This window comes from Maniola jurtina, chromosome 18 (assembly GCF_905333055.1).
Source record: "Maniola jurtina chromosome 18, ilManJurt1.1, whole genome shotgun sequence".
Taxonomy (NCBI): Eukaryota; Metazoa; Arthropoda; class Insecta; order Lepidoptera; family Nymphalidae; genus Maniola; species Maniola jurtina.
Window position 1 is genome coordinate 3,797,453 of NC_060046.1, and position 26,643 is coordinate 3,824,095.

At 37.3% G+C, this 26,643-nt stretch overlaps 1 protein-coding gene across 1 annotated transcript; it reads left to right on the top strand.

Annotated features, from left to right (window-relative positions):
- The first annotated feature begins 196 nt into the window (after positions 1–196).
- On the top strand, positions 197–26,619 carry LOC123874172 (voltage-dependent calcium channel subunit alpha-2/delta-3-like). Its single transcript, XM_045919400.1, has 25 exons — positions 197–570; positions 991–1,255; positions 2,042–2,228; positions 2,883–3,014; positions 3,728–4,008; positions 6,119–6,348; positions 9,819–10,041; positions 10,636–10,776; positions 11,385–11,477; positions 12,240–12,263; positions 12,740–12,766; positions 14,730–14,810; positions 16,034–16,108; positions 17,080–17,187; positions 17,957–18,216; positions 18,849–19,006; positions 19,745–19,873; positions 20,288–20,481; positions 21,179–21,313; positions 21,843–22,118; positions 22,504–22,600; positions 23,580–23,746; positions 24,767–24,928; positions 25,432–25,557; positions 26,425–26,619. The coding sequence occupies exons 1-25, from the start codon at positions 317–319 to the stop codon at positions 26,548–26,550; spliced, it is 3,951 nt and encodes a 1,316-aa protein (XP_045775356.1). The 5' UTR covers positions 197–316; the 3' UTR covers positions 26,551–26,619.
- The last annotated feature ends 24 nt before the right edge of the window (positions 26,620–26,643 follow it).

The following is a 26,643-nucleotide window of genomic DNA, read 5'->3' on the forward strand; positions in this document are numbered from 1 at the left end:
TTGCGTGAAGGAGTAACAAACATACACATCATTAGTGTGATGGTAACAAAAACACCATTAAAGTATCTACCTTCTGTAATATGTTGATGAGTTCCGTATACATTTTAAATCATGTGTTATATAATATGTATATAGGTCAGAGAAGTTTTTCTTTGGCAAGGGTAGAGTGGCGCCTCAATGGCGGGAGCCTGGGCGCCCCATGCGTATCGGAGTCTGCCCACAGCGAGCGAGATCGCCGCCCGCCTTACATTCCTCCATTTCCTTTACTAAACATCCCGAATCATCCGTCCGTTCCAAAAAGTGTTGAACTCCAAAAATGTTTTTTAATATCGAACGACATCTGATTGTAATCATATTATGCGAAATCACACTTACCGTACATGCGATAGTTAAAAGCAATTCCGTTGATAGTATCAAGAAGTCTCTTGAGGAACATCAAGGGCATTTGTTGGTGAATAGAAGTAAAACAAATAGTGTGCCATTGAAAATCGCGAACGTGTCCCAAATTGAATATGATCCACCGAAGAAGAAAAAGAAAAAAAAAATGCTCCGACCGATTACGCTTCCATTGTGAGTAGCCCTTTTAAAATCATCATTATTTTAAAGAATTTATTTCATAAATGGTCCAAAATAAAGTTAACCTAAAGGAATAAAGTTATAAATGTTAGTTTTCTGGCTCAACATATTATAAATGCGAAAGTATGTTTGTTTGTTGGTTTGTTCTTCAGTCATGCCGGTAAAGAAGGAAAGGGAAAGAAGGTTTCGACGTGGTTTTTGCATAGATATAGTTAAAGACCGGGTTTTATCTTGGAAAACCAAAGAGTTCCCAAGGGAATTTAAAAGATTGAATTCACGCCGTCGAAGTAGCTAGCGGACATCAACAATAGTCTGATATAAAATAGCTTATATTAATAAATAATTATGCGCTAACTCCTGTATTTACCAATTTAACAAACTAAAAAAATATTCATGAAATATTTTCGCACATAGAATTCAAGATTGGGCCAAAGATATATCAAACATATTACACCAAAACGAGAATCTAACTGTGCGGCGTGATATACTACTAAAAGGATTTTCTGATATAAAAATCGAAGTTCGCAATGGAACAGCTATCGTCGAAAAGGCTGCTAAAGCTTTGGAGGAACTGTTGGAAAGACGAGGTCGCGCTGCAGAAGCGATCATGAGGAAGGCAGAGGAATTGGCAGCTAAAAGAAAAAATCCACCTTCTAACTATGTCTTTACCAAAAGTATTGTAAGTAGATGTAGTAGAGGCTTGATTATCCAGAGCTTACAATTGCAACTCATCCATAAACATAATTCTCATTACCAACCTACATACATATACGCACCTACGTATAACTAAACTCTTACAGAGAGCGCCCGCGAGGGCCAGATCTTCGTTATTTTATAAAAGCTGAAAGTTTCACTGCATAATATTGTCCTCAACACAGGAAAGAACGACTATTATCGAAGTAATGGATCACGGTGGCTTTAGGTGATAATAGGTAACAAAAGTGCAAAAAAAACATGTCAAAATAGTATAAAATGTAAATAAATGAAAATGAAAATGTTTTTTTTTTTGTATTTTCTTTGAAATAATATTAGAAATTCTGTCATGCATTGCCAGACACTTCTAACTTCAGAGTCGTAGTAACCTCCGCCGGACACCCTTAAAATTTTAACATTTTTTTTAAAATTCAATTCTAATTTGTTCAAAACTGAAAGAAACAAACACAGGCCTATTTTACCCAGTTAGGGTTGAATTTTTAAAACCATTAACGGATGCCTACGTCATAGCTATCTAAATGCCTTTAAATCCGAATTCCGATCCATCCAGTGCACGTTTGAGCTGTGCGTTGTTAGATCAGCCAGTCCCCTTTCATTTTTTGTTTTTCTTAATTGTTACATCATAGCACCGATTCTGAATTAGTTATTACGACAAACATTGCGCGCATAGTTAATTAGGTATCAAAAACAACATCCTTGATAACATGTTATAAAACCTAACATTAGAACTTTCAACATAAACATGTTCCAGAAAATAGACGAATTGAAGGAACTGAAGCCAGATGAGGACACGCCGGACGAGAAAGGGAAGGAATGGGACATGCCTCAGAATTGTAGCAGCCGAAACAGAGTGGTTCTGGTGAATAGCGCCCACTTTGATGCGAAAGTATCTTTAGAACAAACCAGCGTGCACGTTGCCGCAGAAGTGTTTGAATGTGGTGAGAACAAACGATTCCCACGTCTTACCTATACAATTGTGTTTATATCTACGTGTGTATTTTTATAACATCTAACCGTGATACGCAAAATGTTGACTACTTTTCCGACGGGAATCTCTTGTACCTACTGAAGTTGAATAATTTATGATGTAGGTGTACGCATGTATCTTTCCTAACCGTCTTTTACAACAATCGCTTATTTGACTGGGCCTTGATCCCTACATTTGATATCCATTAGTAAAATCAGTTTTGGAATCAGTTAATTCAGATAGTTGTTCGATTTATCTACCTATTTTACCAAAAATCTTGTACTAATTGAGATTCTTTATGCATAATTGTAACTTGTAAGATCATTTAAGTACGGTCTACTAAAATATTATTTTGAATCTTAGTGCAAAATGGGTCGATATTTATTTGTAGAAACAGTTGGAGTTTTGAACTTTTTTATTTTTTTCTAACATTTGGCAGATTTTGCATCTTGTGAATATTTTTTTTAAATAGAAAAGTTCACTGATGAATGACTATATAATTTTTTTTTTTTCATTTAAGAAAATATATTAAGACGTATTATATTAACTGTTGTCGCAACATATTTTTCTCGTGTAAGAACTTAACATATTATTGGTGTTTTAAAAAATAATTGCAAAATTGTAGATCCTCGTGTGATTGGCCACATATATTGGACCGAAGGGTTGATGAGCACATTCCGAGATAACTATGCCAAGGATGCTACGTTGGACTTACAGTATATGTGCAGTGCCAAAGGTTTTTTACGCCATTATCCTGGTATGTCACGCTTACATTTATTTCATAATTCGTGCATATTTCAGGGTCTAATTATAAAGCTACCATTTAGCGCTATTTTTATATGATAATAGCTTATGCCCGCGACTTCGTCCGCGTGGATTTTTCAAAATCCCGTGGGAATTCTTTCATTTTCCTGGATAAAAAGTAGCCTATGTGTTAATACAGGGTATAATGTATCTCCATTCCAAATTTCAGCCAAATCCGTTAAGTAATTTTTGCGTGATTGAGTAAGAAACATCCAAACATCCACACTTTCTATCATTTGACTAGCGCTTGGCTGCAATCAGACCTGCTAGCAAGTGAAGATGCAGCTTAAGATGGAGAGCGCTTACCTAGAAGTTGCCTATTCACTCTTGACTTGAAGGTACCCATATTAAAAGTGAGAGGGAAAACTGATGCCGGTAGGGTGTTCCATATCCTATCGGTTCGGATTAGAAACGAGGAAACAAATCGCTTCGTACGTGTCCGAAGAATTTCGACTACGTACAGATGCAGACCTAGACGATGCCTGGCAGTACGATGGTGGAAAGATGAAGGAGGATGTAGGACTGCCGCCGAATTTTTCGCTAGTTCTGCTCCATAATGCGGGAATTCACGACAATTCGAAACACTTTGTAGAAGTTTATTTGATTACGAAAACTTTTCCAGGCTATTCTATTCTGCTCTGTATGAAGCTTGTAAAAATATTTCAGCTGCACTATGGCAGAGCATGTACAAGCTGAGTGTTGGAGGCGAGGAACTGTATGACTGTAGACTTCGGCCATGGTACGTGAGTGCGGGCGGCGCCCCACGAGACGTGCTGGTCCTCCTCGACGGCTCGGGTTCCATGAACAGCTCCTCGAACCTGGTCGTCGCTGAGCAGTTCATTCTGGCTCTTCTCAACGCCCTTACTGATGACGACCAGGTCAACGTGCTGCGCTTCAATGTTGAAGTAGAGTCTCCTATCCCGTGCTTTAGTGATAAACTTGTGCCGGTAAGATTGATTCGATTATTTATTATTTAAGGGTGCACTAAACTATTTTCTTTTTTGAAATCGAAGCTTAGGCAAACACGTACTATCTATTCTTGTAATAAAACTGTAAATTGACGATTTTTGTACATTGAAATATTCTCTCGTAGGTATATACCCCAAAACATTTTTTTTAATTTTTATCTCACTGCCTGTCAATGTCCGCTTCACGCTAAAATTACTAAACAGATTTGAACGTACTGGTAACTTGGCATACTTATAGATGCTCGGGGATCAAAATTTTAATCCATAACTCCGTCGAACCACAAAGTTTGTGATATCAGGTTGGTCCCGTATATTTAGGGATTTAATGAATAGTTTCGGATATAGGGGGCTGCGTTATATAGCAATCAAAAAAACCGGTCAATACCAAATTTAATGATTCTAGGTCAACGAGAAGTACCCTATAGGTTTTCTTGACAGACATGACGGATGAACAGACGGATGGACAGACAGACAGACAGACAACGAAGTGATCCTAAATCCTCATTTTTTGTTACATATTATATTGTATAAATAATATAAATATTTTGTATCTGAGACTATAATAATTAAGTATAACATGTAAGATTATATCAGATCCCAAAAAAATATTTAATGACAGTATGTATATTCAATTTATAATGATAATTTTAATATAATACGTAAGTATTTAATAATAAGACTGACGATTGTACAATCCATCGAAATGATTATTTATTGATAAAGATAGACGATCTATCGATTGAAAAGTCATCATTTTATCTTCCGACATTACTAATATATCTCTAAATAAATTGAATGGCTATGTACATATACTCAAGATCAAGATATAATTAATATATTTTATAATAAAAAAATGCATAATATACACAAAGATAGCAAAAAAGTAATAATATTTGCGATAGTCAGGAAATGCCCATGATAATTACCTTACTTATACTAATACTACTTATAAAAAAAAACCGACTTCTAAAACCACAAACACTAATAAGTAAAAAATAATTTTTGTTTCTTCGCGTGTTCATATTCGACTTCATAAGTCGAGTGAGCATAATAAAAGAAACTAGAAATCTAAGTGTGAAGCTCACCCGACTTCATACATACATTACACGTGTAGAAACAAAAATTATTTTTTACTTTTCAGTGTGTGGTTTTTGAAGTCGGTTTTATTTTTTTTTTGAATTTTTTTTATTTCACAATTTTTAGTGGCTTCACTGTACTAAAATATGCTATGCCTAGTTAAAAATCTACTGTTTACTAAGCTATTACGCTGATCGCGAGCAATTTACTCCTATCCATTGGATAAAAGTAAATTGCTCTGTTCTCCATCTCCGAAGATATTCATCAGATCTTCACCAAATTTATATGGGATCACCTGCAAAGTAAACAAAAACAAATCCAAGTCGGCCCAGGCGTCTTTGAGTAATCGGGGAACATACCTACTCAAAAGAAAAAATATTCCGACAAATTGAGAACGTCCTCCTTATTTAAAGTCGGTTAAAAATGTGCTACGGCATGGCGGCGGTAGACCTACGGGCTACGTTCCCCGTAGCGGCTACCCGCGCACAGCCAAGAGCCCAGACGTTCTAGTGATAATCACGTCGTTTATGAAAATTACAAACATAGTGGTCCATATCGAACCCGACATTATAAAAAAATCGAAGGAGTTTCACTTCATCCGCACATACAAACGGATACTTGTAATTCGTTTTATATAGAAACTATCTATCTGAATACCTCAATACATATAAAGCCTTTTAATCTCATGTAGGTAGGTGCATTAATTACCCAGGATTACAACACTTTATTTTAATTATATTTACTAGCGGGTTCAAAATTATAAAATCTTTTTAATAAAAAAAAGTTTTTTATTATTACTTAGATATTATTATCTTACTCATATAGCTTACTTCATATTGCAAGCTATATCTGTTCCTATCCTTTTCCTATCGAGATTTTTGAAAGCTAAATCCACGCGGATGAAGTCGCGGGCATTAGCTAGTTTATAACATGGATGTAGTATGTAGGATGGATTTTCGTGCCGGTTTTTGTCGTCTTCTTGATAAACTTGAACTGTTTTCGAACTTCTCAGGCCAACCACGTGAACTCGGCGGCTATGATGGCCGTCCTGAGGTATAAGAAACCGACCAATGAGACGTGGATGGCAGAGGTGCTGCAGTACTCCGTGCAGTTGTTACAGAAACAACGCGAAGCCACCACCAGGCCGCCTTCGTGTCAGCAAGCGCTCGTCATACTCACGGACAGCCTCTACGCCAACTATACTGAATTGATGCACCATTTAGATCCAGAGGGTACCATAAGGTACGATGACATCGCAACATGACGTTTAAGTGCATGAGACGGGTCTGCCCGCGAAATTCAAATTTAATTTGGTTTTTCGCAATTTGTAAACTAATACGACAAAGTAGGCTTATAGCATTTTAATTGCGCCAATGGCAGTATCATCCTCACAGGTTTATAAAAAATCTTTACTTGTAAGGGTCCAGTTTAAGAAATCAGTTAAAGTATCGACTAATTTGTGAGTAACTCACGTCAAACTCGTAATTTTGACTAATTTCTTAAACTGAACTGAACACTGAACGAATGGGCTGTGAAAAGGTACTGACAGATAGACTGACATTGCCGCATAAGTAGATAATTAGATATCACCATAGAGATAGTATATAAACAATAGAGGTAGTCATAGGTTGTTGCCGCTCTTGTACATCCATGTGTCAACTAGATATTGTTATCTCGGTCTATTTCAGGGAACCTCCGTTCGGGTAAAAGCGATAGCTCATATAAGTCTGGCAACAACGCACTGTATGTGTAACTGGTGACAGTAGTTGTCAGCATTTGGAGACAAAACATTGGGATTTGATGCAGCGTTTTTATAAAATTTTAAAAATCACAAAAGTCTGGGTTAAAATTAAGATAAAAACTAAAAACCAAATGTGTGACGCTGTGTTTTGTGCCTCCAGATATAAGAAAGAAGGCGTCCAAGTTCCTGAATTGCCTTTTCATAGGTAAGTCTTTAATAACTATTTCATCGATACCAACCGCGACTTTTATTCCAAAAATCGCTAAAAATTAAAGATTTACATGTTATAAGTGTAATTATCTCGTGTAATACTGACAAAAATCACGTTTTACAGCGCAATTTAATTTTAATTTTATGAATTATTTTAGACATCATTTGTAGTGATGTGTAAACACTTTATCGATAAAATCAAATTTGTCTTTTATCGTATAAATAACATTTGCTTACTTTTGTAGATTTCCAAAATGTCCTGAAATTAGAACTGCGTGGATTAGGACAATAAAACGAAAATCTGGAAGTTAAAGGTATATTCTCGTCTATGCTCCAATCATTTGGAAGAGTCTTGTTATGTTTCTGGTTTAAAAATAAATAAATTGAAATCAGATGCAATACCAACTATATTTGAAAGATATCCTCAATAGTCAATACCATCAACCAGTAAACACTAAGCTCTTTCAAATTATATGTAGGTACTTACCTACAAATAAATATGTAGTAATGTTACACTTTTCTTTATTTGACAATAGTTAAACAAAAAAGACACCAACAATTAATTAATTTATTAATTTTTTTATTTGTACAAGTATATTTGTATAAAGTGGACAGGGAAGCACTTATCTCTATAAGAGATCTCTACCAGTGACCCTTGGCAGTGCGAGAGGTTGTAAAGGGAGTAGAATAGGTACAGCAAAGAGAGACAGTAATTATTATGGAAAAAAACTTAGTAGATATTATGTTACAATATATACTTAATTTTAAGGTTTGAGGTAAAAGTGAGTTTAAATAATTTCTAAAATTAAAAATTACTTAATTGTTTTACTGATATTTTTTTAAATATCATGTCAATCATCACTAGCTGATACCCGCGATTTCGTTCGCGTGGATGTAGGTTTTTATCCAGGGTATAATCTATCTCCATTCTAAATTTCAGCCCAATCCGTTCAGTAGTTTTTGCGTGAAGGAGTAACAAACATACACACACACACACACACACACACACACACACACACACACACACACACACACACACACATACAAACTTTCTCCTTTATAATATTAGTGTGATAAAGAATTATTCATTTTTGACTAGGTAACAGCAAGACATACATTAATTCATTTAATTTCAGATTATAAAGGACGAACGAAACAAACTTCGAGAGCTGGCTAATAATGAAACCTCAGTCAGTTTTCTACGTCCAGCTCTCTATAATTTTGTTGACCTAGAATTCTTGACTTTTACTTGGCTTTTTATTTTATAATAAAGCAAGATCCCGGAAGTGCCAAACTGTATTTATGTACTTATTTTCTGAGAAACGGCCAATTTATAAGTATCAGCTGCTGCCTGCTAAAGGTATATATGTATAACATTACTCACTTTTCTTAAAGTCTGAGTGTAGATATAATATAAGTAAGTATGTTTTACAGAAGAATTGTGAATAATTAATATTCAATACTGTCAGAAACTTTCCGCCACAAAAAGTAACATAGTATAATATAAAATATGCTTACGTTAATTATAGTAATAATACTAATAAATTGATTTGAATTATTTGAAAAGTGTTTCATTTTACTCTTGTTTTTACTGAATATATAAGAACCGTCCGCGTGAATTTATAGGTTTTTAAAAATCCCATGGGAAATCTTTAATTTTCTGGGGTAAAAAGTTGCTTACGTCAATTTCCAGGACGTAAGCTACTTATGTATCAAATTTCATATAAATCGGTATAACGGATGGGCATTAAGAATCCCATGGGAACTCTTTGATTTTTGGGGGATAAAAGTAGCCTATGTCCGCTCCCAAGGTAACTCTGTACCTTTCATTAAAATCGGTTAAGCTGCTGGGCCGTGAAAAGCTAGCAGACAGACTGAGATACACTTTCGTATTTATAATATTAGTATGGAGTATATATTGCACGTGGTCAGTCGTAGTAACATATAGAAAATTAATTTTGATGTAATATCGATATACCCAAATTCGCCGTCCCAACTCTAGATGGTGCACACAGTGACAAAATGACGTGCGCACACATAAATAATTGACACGCATTTTGAACTTAGTGCCTATCCATATAATCCTTCATCCAAGGATATCACTGAATTTATGACATTTGTCTGAATTATTCTCGGATTCGACCAATTTTATTGGTGTTTTGCTCCTCCATTTTTAATATGGGTACATTCAAGTCAAGAGTGAATAGGCATCTAGATTCTAGAGGCCATAAATTTAAAAAATCTTAGGTCTATGCTAGAGGCATCTTAAGCTGCATTATCACTTGTCAGCTGGTCTGCTTACAGCCAAGCGCTTGTCTATATTTTTTTTAAACGTTTGCGATTTTGTGAGTGAGACGGACTCGCACACAAAGAGTTCCGTACCACATTATTCAAGGTATACCTACCTAAAACTTTTATGTAGAGCACTGCAAGTTAATAATAGACGGCCTTTTTGGAGTGTTTTTTGTTTAAAGTGGCCGGTTATTGTGTTTTACTGGTGTTTTTTGGTGGTGGAACTTACTGGGAAGCGCTCTAAAGGGGCGCCGCGTCTCTGTCGGCGGGCGCCGGCACAGACGAAGTCCATACTTATACATACAGTTTCTCTAACTTGTAAATAACTACAAACTTGACATTGGCTAAGCTGTTTAAAGCGAGACTAGAGAGAGAAAAATTTAATCCTTTATCCTAATGTTTATTATACTGTACTTAGGTAAAGTTTTGAAATGATACTGGGATACTTTGACTTTGACTTTGATCATAGGCTGTTCGTACTGTGGCTCCACGATCGCAATGGCTTGCGCGACGACACGGACGTGTACGGCGACGCGGTGAGCTGCGATCGAGACGGCTACTACGTCAAGCTGATCACGCACGCCGACGTCACCGAGCAGGTCATGAACATCCTGCGAGTGATGGAGCGGCCCCTGGTGGCGCAGCGCAAGCGCAGGCCGCGCGTCTACAGCGACGTGTATGCCAATGTTGAGGTAGCTACTGTATAGCGTTATTTTATTCTTATGTCTTATGTGTTATGTCAAAGGTTAAGTTTTACTATTTAGAAGTTGTAGATTAAGCATGTTGAGTTAGCCTGTAAGTGAGTAAACATTGATAGTCCTAAGTTTATATATAAGTCGTCATAATTACTTTTCTATGTATACCGTTGGCTTCCTATTAAATTAAATAAAATAAAAATTTTAACCCCCGACCCAAAAAGAGGGGTGTTATAAGTTTGACGTGTGTATCTGTGTATCTGTCTGTGGCATCGTAGCTCCTAAACTAATGAACCGATTTTAATTTAGTTTTTTGTTTGAAAGGTGTCTTGACTTGGTTCTTAGCTATAATCCAAGAAAACCGGCTCAGCCGTTTGAAAGTTATCAGCTCTTTTCTAGTTCATGTAACCTTCACTTGTCGGGGGTGTTATAAATTTTTAATTTACACTTGTAAAAACACATAAATGATTTGAATTTTGAAACCAAAGTCAATGTAGTGAGAAATACTCAAAATCAAGAAAAGAAAGCGCAATATAGTTTTATCGATATTAAATTAGCAATGAAAATAAATGATATAAAATTTTCACACAGGACCCGCGCCGAAGTGATTATTACTGGCAGCAGAAGGAAAACGCGGAACAAGTTTACCGCTACAGCGAGCTGAGGAAGAACAAGGACCAGTTCCTGGCCACCGCTCGCCAGTACGGAGACTATCTGCATATGCGAAAACTGGTTAGAGCTTTACTTATCAATTATTTATCAACTAGATGATTCCCGCGATCCGTCCGCGTGATTTTTTTTTTTTTTTAATTATATAGACTAGCGCTTGGCTGCAATCAGACCTGCTAGCAAGTGATGATGCAGCCTAAGATGGAGCGCGCTTGCCTAGAAGTTGCCTAGGATTTAGGTTAGGAGTTAGGTTAGGGTTTAGGTGGATTTAGGTTTTTTAAAAATCCCGTGGGAACTCTTTGCTTTTCCGGGATAAAAAGTTGTCGAAGTCAATTTTCGAGGCGTAAGCTACCTCGGTACCAAATTTCATACACATCTGTTGAGCGGATGGGTCTTTAGGAATCTAGTGCGAACTCTTTGATTTTCCGGGATAAAAAGTAGCCTATGTCCATCCCCGGGATATAAGCTAACTCTGTACCTTTCGTCAGAATCGGTTAAACTGTTGCCCCGTGAAAAGGTAGCAGACAGACAGACACACCTTCGCTTTTATAATATTAGTATGGATTAGCACCAGCTAGCATTTAAATATTTTATTATATTGCACTTAATGCAAACTAAGTTTTTATTGATGTGATATTGCAAACTAAGTTTATATTGGTGTGATTTTCTAGGAAAGATATGGCCAATATTACGAGAGTGAAGATATAAACTACAGGCTACAAGTCAGCGTTTCAGTTCCCGCCTTTGACAGCACCACTGTTGAAGTAAGTCGTTGGAAAGAATCAGGCGCTACTCTGTGGAAGTCCATGATACATAAGGAACAACAAAATTAATTTACTATAATTATCTTCTAGACAAAAAGGAATTAAGAATTCCTTTAGCTAGTGCGTAGTGTATGTAGATACTTTAGAGGATTTGAAGATTTCCCTCCTCCAAAAAAAACCGGACAAGATCGAGTTGAACTAACGTAGAAAGATTTCAAAATTCATTTATTCACTTTACGCCGTGTTTGGGTCACACAAATTCTGAATGTGTAACAATCCGGTTCAGTAGATTTGGAACAAATTGGCTATGACAGACGGACAGACACACGAGATCCTATAAGGGTTTCGATTTTTTGTTCAGATGAACGGAACCTTAAAAAGAGGATTTGTGTGGTGGTTACGTGGTGGTGGTGCGTATTGCTTGCGTGGTTATTTGCTTTTCCTGTAAATGTAGTAGCGGTTAGCACGCTGCATATTATAGTATATAATATTAATTGTATTAATTGTTGTTCCTTGAAGAAGTTTGCCGATGTCATATTTTATAATTAGACAGTAGGTAAAAGCATAATAACATAATCCAAGCTAAGTACTGAGTATTCAATTTATTGTTGTTTTGTACAGGTGTAATCTTAGTCAAGCGATAAATTACTAATTTAAAGTGCTGTTCTCAGAAATATGAATGTTAATCTTAATAATCTTATTGCTGTTAAAATATTTTGAAGACTTGTGCAAACAAAATGAATAATTTTTCTTTCTTTTCAGAACATAACAATAGTACTTAACGAGGTAAGAAATTTTTTTAAAATATTTCTGTACGAGTATAAGTAAAAAAATACAGTTTTGACTTTTGAGCTGTATGGTCACCTTACTTAAACGTCACGTGATTGTGCCTACTGATAAGGAGATAAGAGTCACGGACGGACGGACAGACAGACAGACAGACGAACAGACAACAAAGTGATCCTATAAGGGTTCCATTTTCCTTTTGAGGTACAGACTACAGAACCCTAAAAATGAATTTGAAGGTAGGAGATAATCTCCGGAAATAATGACCTGATTCTGAAAACTCATTTCAATTCATGACAACAGAATGTGTAGGTACGCGGACGAAGTCGTGGGCAAAAGCAAGTGTATTCATATACGCAAGAGTATCTATTTTCCTCATGTCTAAATATAGTAAGTATCATTCACTACCTCCGCAGCACTACCTCATCAATCACTTCAATTAATTATTTTACTTATCGTTATCTATTTAATTTCAGGAAAAACAAAGGAATTCTACTAGAACGGTAACGTACAGTCGAGATATTTTCTTACTGTTGAGACATGACAAATATTGAATTAGCTTGAATTAAAGATAAAAAACCAGCTAAGTGCGAGTCAGACTCGCGCATCGAGGGGGTTCCGTACTCGAGTATTTTTTAAAATAAAATCTGTTTTAGAATATACAAAAAAATCACTTTCATATGATACCCCACTTGATATAATCTTACTTTGAAATTTTCAACACATTTAAATTTTTTTTTCTGTGATGTAAGAAACCACATATTCACGGTTTTTGAGGTTTTTCTTTACTTGTGCTATAAGACCTACCTACTTGCCAAATTTCATGATTCTAGGTCAACGGGCAGTACCCTCTAAGTTTTCTTGACAGACATGATAGATGGACAGACGGACAGACAGACAGACAGATAAAAAAGTGATCCTATAAGGGTTCCGTTTTTCCTTTGAAGTACGGAACCCTAAAACCAATTAAAAATTAAACCTACTACGCATACATAGAAGTACATTTACTTGACGATAATAAAATTAATAATGGAACAAGCTCCGAAACTACGTTAACGTTCTTTATTTATCGGATTTAGGGATTTTCGATAAGAAGCAATAATTTTAATCCAAACTTTATACTTTAATCTCTTAAGAACCTTGTACACATTGGCCAAACGAGTTCAGCTAATGCTCTCGGCGAATGTGTACAGAGCCACCCAGTTTGCCGAGTAAGTCAAAGTCAAAGTCAAAGTCATTTATTCAAATTGGGTACTATTGCACACTTTCTAATTGTCAAACAATGATGTAGTTCCAAACGCGCCCAGGTCTGAGAAGAGCCCACAACAAAATCAGCGCACAAAAACAATGTAAAAATAATAATTCCTACCCTGGCCTTCTTGTCACGTTTAATTACATACTGGAAAGCAAGTAAAAAAAAATATGTGAGTGAAACTTTAGATAAGTCATTATGTGTATCAAATGGATTAATCATTTTTAAGCAGATACTTGATAGGTACGATAGCAGAATCCGGATTTGTAAAATACTAGTAGGTACCTACCCACGTAGATTCTTGATATCAGGAACAAGTTGACTAATGCTAAAGTCGTAGCAAAAAATCGTAAGTCTATGGCTAAAGTAGTGCTGTCTACGTAAAACATAGACTAGGGCCTAGGCGTACACTTTACTACTTTCCCTGAACCTTTATGTAAGCCTTTGTAACAATGTCTAAAGAAGTCATTGAATTATTATGTAGGTAAGAGTTTCATTTATTTATTTCATTGCTGTCATGCACATTTTTTAGTTAACTTAAAGCTAAATATAGGTACATGACGCCCTGCCAGTGCGTCAAGTAGGTACTTAATTAATTAAGAAAGAAATGAACTTTCAAAACTAGGCACGTTTGGAACCCCCGTTGCTTTAGTTTTAAGTACTTATACCTAAAATAATTAATTATCACTATTATTACGTAAAATTAAAAAAAAAAACTTTTGACAGTCAAAAAGTGTATAATGGTAGCCATTTTGAATAAGGTTGAGATCTATAGAGCGCACTTTGACTTTGCTCAGACTTAAAACACTGTTAAAACGAGACAGCGTTATATCGCCGACATAAATCTGTCTCGTTTTAACAAAAACTTAAGTCTAAGCAAAGTCAAAGTACGCTTTATAGATCTCAGCCTAGAGGCTTTGACTTAACTTGAATGCTTGGTTTCGGACGGCCCAGCAACAAAAAGACTTTTCTAAGTTGAAGACTTAGGTATGATACGTTCCATAAAAATATTCGCTGATGGATATACCTATATTATGGCTCGTCGAGGTATGTACAATCTTGGAACGTAGACAAGTGCATGTCTGTGTCATAGACGTGTATTACCCTACTATGTATCTAAATGCCTAGATTCCATAAAGTTCCTTTAATTAAAGTTAGTCCATAGTGAAAACACTACAAAATCACCTAACTAACATTGTACCTATATTTTTTAGTATCCTGTAAACCGACTTCTGGGCGTAGCGGGAGTTGACATACCAATCGACCATCTCAAGCTGATACTTCCCTATTATTTGGTAAGTAAAGAAGTTTCTTTGTGTCCCACTGTACTATAATATGCTATGCCCAGTTAAAACCCTATTGTTTAATAAGCTATTACACAGATCGCGAGCAATTTACCTACTCTTATCCATTGAGGAGTTCTGTTCTCCATCTCCAAGATATTCACCCAGATCTTCAACTTTATATGGGACCACCTGCAAAGTAATAGAAACAAAAAAAAAAACGGGGTCTTCGAATAATCGTGGAACATATATTTAAAAAAAACCGACGAATTGAGAACCTCCTGCTTTTTTTGAAGTCGGTTGATGAAGAAATTCTATTGTAAATCAACATCGTGACCCTAATAACGTCATATTATACCACTTCATAGGGTTTTTCACCTGTTATCTTGGCGATAATGTTCCTGCCTACCTACACTTACTTTTACGCAATGATAAAATATAATTAGGTACTTATGTATTTTAGTTTGAAATAGACAAGAATGTGTTGTAATTACCGTGACGCATCACATATAATAATACCTATTAGATTTACTGTAAAAAAAATGGATTTAGCTGGCTATAAGGCTGAAAACTATACACTTGTACTATCTTCTAATGGTGCACAGTATTTTGAGTTCATTTTCTCCAGTTTCTGTTCAAAATTAATCACCGCACTCATAAGAAGAATACTTTTGTAATTTAAATAGATAGATAGATATAGAATGATCGATTAAAATGCAAAAAAATGGGACTTATACAAAGTCACGCGAAACATACGCTAATCTGAAACCGCTTTTATGCTCTACGCCTCTACGTGAATAACAAATGAAGGATTCGCGACAAGTACCTACCTACTTAGCAACCAATTACCAACTTGTTAGGAACTATTCTCCATCCAGACTTTTAAATTGTAATGCATCAAGGATAAGCTACTATAATCGACGGATCATAATTAATGAAGCAAGGTGCTATGAATGAAAAATATTTTTTTTGATTTATAAATAATAGGAAATGAAATGCTTTATGATTCCAAGAAAAATCTGTACGTATATATAATTTTATCAGTTGCGATAAATAAATAATTATCACGGTTTGATAGTAAAATAGTTTGATTGATCTGTTTGGAGATTATTTCTCAAAGGATGTATACTTATCATACTTATCATAAAAACTTGTAACTGGTCTGGTAACATAATAATAAAATCTGATATTCATACCTAAAATAAAATAGGTAGGTAATGTAATTTTTTTTATAGGTCGGAGCAGGAGGATCACTATTTATTGTGGATCATCGCGGTAATATTGTAACCCATGATAACTCCAAACCAGTCGTAAGTATAATGCGTACAAAATGAGTTCTCACGCGCCATTTCAACTTTATGTGTCAAAACTGCCATATCTTCTTCTTTTTTTTTCTTTTTTTTTTCTTTTTCTATCGTCTGGCTTTACACTGATTAGCCATTGTCAAGTTTGTAGTTATTTACAAGTTAGGGAAACTATAATATGTATAAGTATGGACTTCGTCTGTGCCGGCGCCCGCCGATATACACGCGGCGCCCCTTTAGAGTGCTTCCCAGTCAGTTCCACTACCAATAAACACCAGCAGAACACAAAAACCGGTCACTTCTAACAAAAAAACACTCCAAAAAGTCACAACACGCGCGTCCTCTTCTTTTCTTGTTTAGTGGTTTTTTGTAGTGCCAGCCCAGTACAATGCACTTCGCCAGTGTCGAGTAGCTTGAGGGAAGCACATAGGTCGGTAAAAATGCGCCAATTTTCTGAGTAGGTATGTCAACAGTACGATTTTAGTCCTTATATTAAAGGTGGTCTGTACTTTTGACATGACAGTCGTGAGTTGCTTAAAGTTAAAATGGCTCGTAAGAACTCATTTTGTACGGATCATATCAACGAGTATCATTGAGTTAGTTTTTATTATAGTTTATCAGTTATTACAATACAGGTAAATCGAGCGATAAATTCAAATCTTTTTCGCATTTTGTCTGCGTAGATATGGCGCTTTTCCATCATGTTTTCTCGGCTCTCGACAAGCGTTTTTCCGCTCTCTAAATGCAGACATTTGAATTGCACATAATAAACAGCCAATCAAATATTAATTTTAATTATACTATACTTCAATACTAATTAATAATAATTCTAATATAATACTGTACTAATGGAAAAATATATTTATATTATTTTATTATACTATATTTTACTATATATTATACATAATTATTGTATAATGATGCCGCCTTATAAAGAGCCCTACGCTCTACCTACTATAATATGAGCTTTATTTCAGTTCGACGGCGATATCTTGAGGCCAGGATACCGCACTGTCGATTTCCTTGACGTAGAGCAGCCCGCCAAAGATCATTTGCCACGTAACTATCCTCAGGAATGGTTGGACGTATGTAATCATTTTTTTTAACCCCCGACCCAAAAAGAGGGGTATTATAAGTTTGACGTGTGTATCTGTGTATCTGTCTGTGGCATCGTAGCGCCTAAACGAATGAACCGATTTTAATTTAGTTTTTTTTTTGTTTGAAAGGTGGCTTGATCGAGAGTGTTCTTAGCTATCATCCAAGAAAATCGGTTCAGCCGTTTGAAAGTTATCAGCTTTTTTCTAGTTTTACTGTAACCTTCACTTGTCGGGGGTGTTATAAATTTTTAATTTACACTTGTTTATCAATAAATAAATAATGATTAAAAATAAGTTCATATTTATTTACTTACGCGAATTCTCAATAAAATTAAAGAAAATTCTACTAAATATACTCGCTATGTTCCCTGATATTCTGTATAGAAAAAAACCAATCAAGTGCGAGTCGACTTGCACATCGAGGGGTCCGTACTCGGGTATTTTTTCGACATTTTGCACGATAAATCAAAAATTATTTCGCATAAAAATAAATAAAAATCTGTTTTAGAATGTGCAGAAAGAAATTAAGTTTATTTTTTGGTGTAACCAAAAATTCACGGTTTTCGGATTTTTTAGCAGTTGACAGACAGACAGACAGACCGACGGACGGACAAACGGATGAACAAACAGACAGACAGAAATTAAACTAATGACTGATGATAAATTTTTTCTCCTCCGAAAATTGTCTTTCTATTTTTTATATAATATGCGTATATAAAAAAAATCCACCAAATTATACATATAAAGCTTTTTTCAGTTTAGAAACAGTATAGTAATCAATCATACAAGCGGTCACAAGATGATGGAAGCTAAAAGTATATTCGAAGGGGGAATGCGAATACACTTAGAGAAAAGGGACTATTTCTGGAAGCGCGTGATGAATCATTACACAGTGGTGGCATCTTTGCCGAAATACAACACGAGGCATGCAGTTCCTGAAGGAGCTTTCACGCAAAAGGTGGCTGAAGAGGCATGGAAGGCTTTAAATACTACTGAGTTTTCAGTGCACCCGGACTGGTTAGTTTAAAAAAAAAAAAATTAACAGGATACGTTGCCATAAGGACTTGGGTTGAGGGGTTTCTTAAACTTGTTGGCAAGATACATTCACACGCCACGGTCTTGCACGGCCTGTATCCAACGGCTTCCTGGGACTCGTTTGATATCGTCGTCCACCTAGTCGGAGTTCTGCTCCGACAACTCAAGCTATCGGCAAGCTATAAGCTATTGATGGTAGGTACGGCTACACTATTTGCCCAAACTCGGGCAAAAAATCGTTTAATTTCGGATAAACCACAGATTTAGGAAGACTCGGATAAACTTTACGATAGCATTTGGCATTCGGCGAATGTTTTGTGTTTGGTGAATTTTTGGTAACAAATCAGCCGGCCGGTGGACGTTACATTATGTGACAGCGAATTACACATAGTACCTACATAGAGTTCTCGCGGGATATAACAAAGATTCCGACGAATTGAGAACGTCCTCCTTTTTTCGAAGTCGGTTAAAAAAACTATATTCGCGCCAACCATTGGGGCTAGCGCGAATGTATGGAACGACACGAATGCCACCAGCCACACAATTCGCGGTATCACGAATCATTTGCCTGATAGAGTAGTGAGCCGAACCATAGATTTAATTCTAATTTTTAGGTTGTATTGCCAACACGTGGATCCCCACTTCGAACATCGGCAGGACGAGGTGCTACATTTCATCGAGAGGCGGAAAAACGAAACTAATTTCCCTATGAGGAAAATTACACATCTGTTTTCACCGATCAAGCCCACCGTGCGAGAGCAAACTTATCAATGTAATTACAACTTCAATTATGAATAATGTACTCTAATGTTCATGCGTCTGAGTAATCGTTTAGTTTCTGAACGACTTAATCAACTTTGGTTGTTTTGGCCGAAATTCGTACTTGGCCAAAAGTGGCTGAAGCCGAAGACGAAGATTCGGTCATACACAATTGTTTTCGCAACACACACTTACTCGTATATCGATCAATCACAGCAAGTATGACGTTTACAAACATAAAGATAGCATTAATATTCTATTATTTCGATGCCTAATGGCTAGATATAACTTATCGATCGTCCTTATGATATCTTAACTTTATAACGATCTAGGCAATCGTTCCTTATCTTCAATGATAGACATCTTTACGTGGGCGTGTGTCTAATTGGTCAAAGAGATTTTTAAATGTTATTTAGTTATCAGTTGTTATTGATAAATACTTAGTAAAAATATTTGCTTCCAGGAAAATATTTTTTTTTTCTAAAGATTCTTTTACCTGCCTACCTGCCAAATTTCATGATTCTAGGTCAACGGGAAGTACCCTATTGGTTTACTTGACAGACACGATGGACGGACGGACAGACAGACAGACAGACAACAAAGTGATCCAATAAGGGTTCCGTACCTTAAAAGGTTTTCCTTTCCTAAAAAAGACGAAACATTTAGGCACAGTACGCGGTTTAGGTGTCTACCTATCTCTTTGTCATAATACTGTAGATCTCAGAGAAAGAACAATTTTTACCCTGCTTAGGTAATGAAGAGTTGATGGCGCGACTGAGCAAGGAGGCGGTGGCAACGTACCGCTGGATGCAGAACGAAGACGCCGAAGAAACTTGTTCCGCCTGCCAGCTCGGCTCTGTTGTAGCATTCTTTGCAAGCGGTAATTTTGAAAATATTTATTTGTACCCTAATTCGGGTGGTTGATACAATTTCAAAATCTGTATTCTAATTTACATCTATATAATCTAGATTCTAGAACATTGCTTTATACCAGCGGGCTTCACAATTTTTTATGCTACATTTTCCGGTTATCCAAATTTTCCGATAAATTACATAAATAATAAGTACCTATTTATTTTTGCAATAAATCTTCAAAACATAATTTATCTACTGGACAGAATATCAAGGTTTGGTTTCGCCAGGCAGCTGCGGCTGAATTTGTAAAAAAACGGGAGCTTTACCCCATATTTTATTTTTGCAATTACGGGTGTCTGTATAATTTTACACTGAAATACGGGGTAGCCCGTACAATACGGGGCATCTGGCGATCCTACATACGATCCATTGTCAACAGAAAGTGGTCTCATGCGGTGGCAGCTGTACAGCGCGACGAGCCGGCACGCGGAGCCGCCGGCACACAACTTGTGGTCGCGCGGGCCCGAGGAGCCGTGGTACAGACGCGCCGCTGCGGCGCCCGACAAGCTTGTGATACACGTGCCCGTGGCGCCGATACGCGTGCTGAGGAACAGCGACGCTTCTCCTCCGCCAGTTTGTTCAAATTCAAATTCAAAATCAAATTCAAAATATTTTTATTCAATTAGACTTTTTTTTACATGTAGGTACTTTTGAATCGTCAAAACCATCTACCACTGGTTCGAAATGCCTTTCCTACCGAGAAGAACCAGCAAGAAACTCGGCGGTTGCTCTTTTCAAAGATTTGATATACAATATTATGCCATGTATAAACGTAATTGAAGTCCCGCGCGTTGCTGGAGCGAGCTGCAGGTCAAATCCATCATTATCTCTCTCTTTTATCATTTACATAATCTTGGATTGTATAATATGCTTTTCTCAGTAGCATAGTTTTAATAGATTTTTTAAACTTGTGTAAAGCAAGTCCAAAACTGATTGCGGAATTTTGTTATAAAAGATTATACCCATTGCCACAAAATGACTTTTGGACCTTCCTGAGGCGGAGCGTAGGAGTCGCAAGCCTGTTACGGTGTCTAGTAAGTTAACACAACATGGTGACAGTGGTGCGATAACAACTAACTTTTATTGTTAAAGTTTTGTTGTTTAATTGTTGTTTGGTTTTTGTAATGTTGTTGTTGTTAACACAACACTTTCTTAGCAGACGTCGTAAATGAAATGATCAGCAAAGTTGCCCAATCAAATGCCAGCTTCCCACTAGTGTGTAGTGGGTCTATGTAAAAGTTTTGGAAGCAAATGAGTTGACTGTTTCCAGCTAGGAGACAAATGGTATTGGTTGACAGCAGCGCGCACCCTCTGGCACCCCAGCAAGGGCGTGGTGGGCGTGGCCGGCTATCACTTCTACCCGGAGCACTTGCGCGACGTGCTCAATAGCTACACTAACTTTCATGTAAGACTAACTGACCCGACCCGGCTTCGCCTGAGTGCAATTTTTGATCAATCAATCTATCAATTTATTGCAAATTTGAAAATGGTTAGGGGGTAAAATTTCCAAAAATCCTAAAACACGTACTTCTTTATTTTTCCCCGAAAGTCCAAATACCAATTTTTATCCATGTAACATAAAAAATTACGGACTTTCATACAAACTCCCATCCCTCATTTAACCACATAGGGGTTAAGTTTCCAAAAATCCTTTCTTAGGGGGTGCCTAATGCCTAGGTGCCTAATGTTATGAAAGGAACCTAGGTACCCACTGAAAAATATAATGTTTCTAACCCCAGCGGTTCAGGCTGTGTATTGATATATACCAGTCAGTCATTCAGAACAAGTATTTGTAGGATAAGTCGTAGAGAATGAGTGCCTTGACTCTTGAAATTGATTTTAGTTTTGTAGTAAAGTTTCAATTATATCTTATTATTTCAATAATATTTTTCACTTTTTTTCTCATTGTTTTTCATTTTTCAATTTCTATCTAGTGCCCAGAAGGAGAAGAGGACACGTGCGAACCACATTGCGATGGAATAATATGGACGTGTCTCCTAATTGACGACGGGGGCTGGATAGTTTCATCCAATAGCCTTCTAGAAGAGGAGGCGGAGGCCGAGGAACCAATCACGGAGCACCTAGCTAACGCACATCCCGCGGTTATGTCCGCGTTGCTCAACGCTAATATCTTCAAGCTGCGCTGGGTACACGACTATCAAGCTGTTTGCTTTCCAGATGCGAAGGAAGAGCTGATATCTGCAGCACCCGTGAGTAAAGCGTCTTTGATTTCTCACCTTCTAGGCAAGAGTAAAAAGGCATCTTATAGGCAAACGCACTGCAACCTAGTCCTCGTCGTTGTTTTTTACAGACATAATTTTCATCAAGCGCAAGTCACAACAAGAAATCCATATCATCCCTTTATCCATACTAATATTATAAATGCGAAAATGTATCTATCAAAAATCAAATCAAATCGCCAAAAAACGGGAGGGTTGTGTCAAACGATAGCAGAGCTTTTTACAGCACATCCGTTTAACTGATTTTGGCGGGTATTGAGATAGCTTACACCTTAGTTCCTTCGGGAGTTTAAAAAAACGATTCGCGGGCATCATTTATCTAATTTCCTTTAAAATACTTACTTATTGATTTCAGCTACTACCCTCGATTGTTCGATCAGTGTGGAACTCTGTGCAGCTACTAATACATGTCAGCAGAAACGTTTTCACGCTTTTCACTATATTAACTTCATGTAAGTTGATGTTCAGTGTTTTAACGTATTGTACGTACCTATTTACCTATGAAATCGTAAAGGTCCGCACCCCTACGAGTACATAGTCGAAATTCCACGGAGTCGTAGGTACTAAGCGATTATCTTCCTAGTTTCTAATACGCACTGTTAGAATATGGAATGTCCAGACTTTCGCTTGCCCCGCCACTTACCCATAATTTTGGGACCTTCAAAAGAAGAGTGAATGGGCATTTCAAAAGGTGCCTAGTCACTCTTCTATTCATGCCTAAAGCCAAACGCACACTGCTTAAGGCTGCTTCATCACCTTTGGTAAGCTAGCAGTCAAAACTCAAACGCCTATTTAGTTTAAAACTCTATAGTTTCTGCATACCTATACAAATGTAGTATAATAACAATAATAGATATCGTCAGTCCGATGATACACTTAGCAAGAATTCTGCCCCGCGATTGTGTAAAAAAATTGTATCCATAGTTATCGTTATCGTCAAGAAATTCTGCCCTTTGATTGGATGAGAATAAAGTAAACGGCGAATGAACCAATCAAACTTGACGATAACGATAGCCATGAATATACGTTTTTCTTACACAATCGGGGGGCTGGTCGGAATATTTTTAACGGTGGTCCAACGTTCTCTGATCTTCGTCGATACACGCAAAACGAAACACTTGTGTTGGCACTGCATACAAATTAGTGCCGTCCCTTCGTATGACGAACATTCCATAAATGTAATTTAAAGCAAACTAGAAAAATCCGACTTACTGCCCTCTCGATTACAAAGGCCCTTTTCGCACTGCATCCGAAGTCGCAAAACGAAATTCAGATCTAGTGCTCATCTTCAGATCTAGTGATCTAGTGCTTACTCATACAAATTGTACAGCTACTTTGGACTCGGATCAGATGCAGTGCGAAAAGAGCCTTTAGTGTTTCCTAGTGGATAGCCATCCGTCTTTCTGATTCCTTTCAAAATTCCATTGCCAGGTACTCTCGTAAACAGTGATACGGAAGCAGAAAAGGAGAAGCGTCGCAAGCACATCAGGCGCGACTTCGAGCGTGAGAAGTATGAACGCCTCTACGACCCGCGCGTGCTTGTCAACAGGACGCGGTTCGCGGCGTGCGACCGATCGCGGGCGTTGTATGAATTTCAGGTAAGCTATAGCAAAATAATAAATAAATAAATTAGCCTCGATAGCTCAACGGTTGAGGAGCGGACTGAATTCCGAAAGGTCGGCGGTTCAAAGCCCACCCGTTGCACTATTGTCGTACCAACTCCTGGCACAAGCTTATACGCCTAATTAGATGGTAAAGGGGGATATTAGTCATGATAAGCATGGCGAATATTATTTTTTGAAAAAAAATTGTCAAAAATAAGACCGGATTTTTTTAAATTTCTATGGAAGCTCTACGCTACGTCGCATAGGTGATATTGTAAAGACCCCACTAGAATTTCTCTGACTCCTTTATTAATCTTAAATTATATCCAAAATCTTGAGCCTGTACGTTGATATAACAGTCATCAGTTTGTCATAATTTTATGTATTGTATAGTTAGTCAATATATTGTCATCGGAATTGAATTTTATTAAAGGGAACCAAGCGAACGTAGCATGTCTACAAATGACTACACTGCAATGAGCTACGGGCTACGACGCTCTACGCGCGGCGTAGAGGCTCTCAGACCTTTGTCAAAGCACTAATCTGATCTTTTCTTCTTGTTCGCTGTTTAAAATTTTCTGGTGTTACTTAAACGTAAAGATGTCGTTCTACAAAAGACGACTACTAAAAGGAAATAGATACATTAGTAGATACCTTGATAGTGAAAAACGAAAGGCGCAATCGCAAACATGCGATTCGGAGTACCTACACTTTATATGAAGACGTGATGAAAAAGACTTCTAACTAAAATGTAGGTGTTCCGTGGTGACATTGCATAAATCTAGATTGAAATTTGCTTTATTATCTAATCAATCTGCTTCAATTGTGAAGGAAAACCATTATGTTCTCCATAATGTTCTCAAAGGTATGTGAAGTCTGTCGACCCGCAATTAGCCAGCGTGGCAGCGTGGTCCTAAACTCTTTTCATTCTAAGAGACATGTAAAATCCTCTTTCGATGATCGGTTGATTATTTATGATAATGATGATCTTATCATTACCGGCATAATTTGCAGCGTACTCCCAAATCAATGGAACTGCTGAGACGGACCCCGAGTCCGTGCAAGTGGCCGCTGATAGGCACCGACGTGCCGGGGACCAACTTGCTGCTTCTGGCTGTTTACAACAACTGCACGAATGTGGGGAAGCCGGTCAACAACCCGTTTTATAATCAACCGGTAGGTAGGATACAACTAATCAAAACTAGGTACTTGACGGACCCTGAGCCCCTGATAGTAGCTGCTGATAGACACCAACGTGCTGGGGACCAACTTGCTACTACTGGCTGTATACAATAACTACACGCGAGCATGGGGAAGCCGGTCAACAACACGTTTTAGGTATAATCTAGGTAGGTAGGATACAACTTATCGGAACTGCTTGACGGACCCTGAGCCCCTGACCCTGACAGTAGCCGCTGATAAGCATCGACGTGTCTCGTCGGTATAGGTACGATATAACTTATCGGAACTACTTGACGGACCCTGAGCCCATGACGTACGTTACGAATTGCGATTTGTGTCATAACATAACAAACATGACATTATGTAGTTTGTTTTGCCTAGATTATTGTCCATTTGGAGAAAGTCAAAGATTATATAATGAGAAAATACCGTAGTGATCTTAGGTAGGATCTTTAGTAATTTTCCTAAAAGTGTGCTCTTTCCGTGTCACAATGCAGGTTACGATAGACGACGGGGCTGAGGGGCGAGTGGCCTTAGCAGCCCGGCTGGCGTGCTGGCGTAACCGCGTACCGCTGCCGGCGCGCGCGCCGCACACCCCGTGCTATCCGCACAACTACTCTAACGTGAGTAAACACATTAAAAAAATATTCATTAAAAAATGTTTTTAGGGTTCCGTACCTCAAAAGGAAAAACGGAACCCTTATAGGATCATTTTGTTGGCTGTCTGTCAAGGAAACCTGTAGGGTACTTCCCATTGACCTAGAATCATAAAATTTGGCAGATAGGTGGGTCTTATAGCACAAGTAAAGGAAAAAATCCGTCAACCGTGAACTTACCGTTACATTGCAAAAAAAAATGTGTCCAATGAACACATAATAATTAGGTAGTATTTTCAATTTTCTAAGTAAGATAACTATACCACGTGAGGTATCATATGAAAGGGCTTTACAGCTGTACATTCTAAAACAGATTTTTATTTATTTTTATGCATGAGTACGGAACCCTCGGTGCGCGAGTCCGACTCGCACTTGGCCGGTTTTTTAACCATAACTAGAATTCTCCTCTCCACTGTAAGCGTGATAATTGAGATGTGTTCAGTGGATCGACTGAACTGATCTCTCGCTTGAATCCGGGCCTAATGAGTTTCTTGCTGGTTCTTCTCGGTAGGAACGGCATTCCGAACCAGTGGTAAATTATTTTGTCGATTCAAAAGCACTTGTAAAAGTCTACTTGAATAAAAATCTATTCTATTCTATTCTTAAGCTTGTGTAATACTGGCTTTCCACAGTGCGTGATTCTGCGGATTATCCGTGTTTGGTGGCGACTTCAATCTTTCGTGATTTAAAAAAAATCCCATATACCTACCTACGTCTCCAGGATGCAAGCTTCGTCAAGACCGGTTCAGCGATAGAGCTGTGAAGAACTAATAAACAGACACTGTTACACGTATTGTTATATGGATGAAAATATATGGTACGTGATCTTTTCAGGAAGCTGGATACAGACAATGTGGACCCTGGCTTCCAGACCCGGAAAATATAGCAAGCGATAGTCAAGTTTCAAAACTGCTTATATTCATCATCCTCATTAAAATATTGATCAATAGTACTCAATAACTAAAAAATATTGTTATTAAATAGAATACTTGAGTTAATTAGAAAAAAAGAGATCTGATTTACATACTTAAGTTATAGGTGCCACTAATAAGT

Coding starts and splice junctions, on each gene's coding strand:
- LOC123874172 (XM_045919400.1), top strand. CDS start 317: ATGTTTTTTAATATCGAACGACATCTGATTGTAATCATATTATGCGAA. Junction 21,314..21,842: donor ATAGCTACACTAACTTTCAT/GTAAGACTAACT, acceptor ATTTCTATCTAG/TGCCCAGAAGGAGAAGAGGA. Junction 22,119..22,503: donor AGCTGATATCTGCAGCACCC/GTGAGTAAAGCG, acceptor TATTGATTTCAG/CTACTACCCTCGATTGTTCG.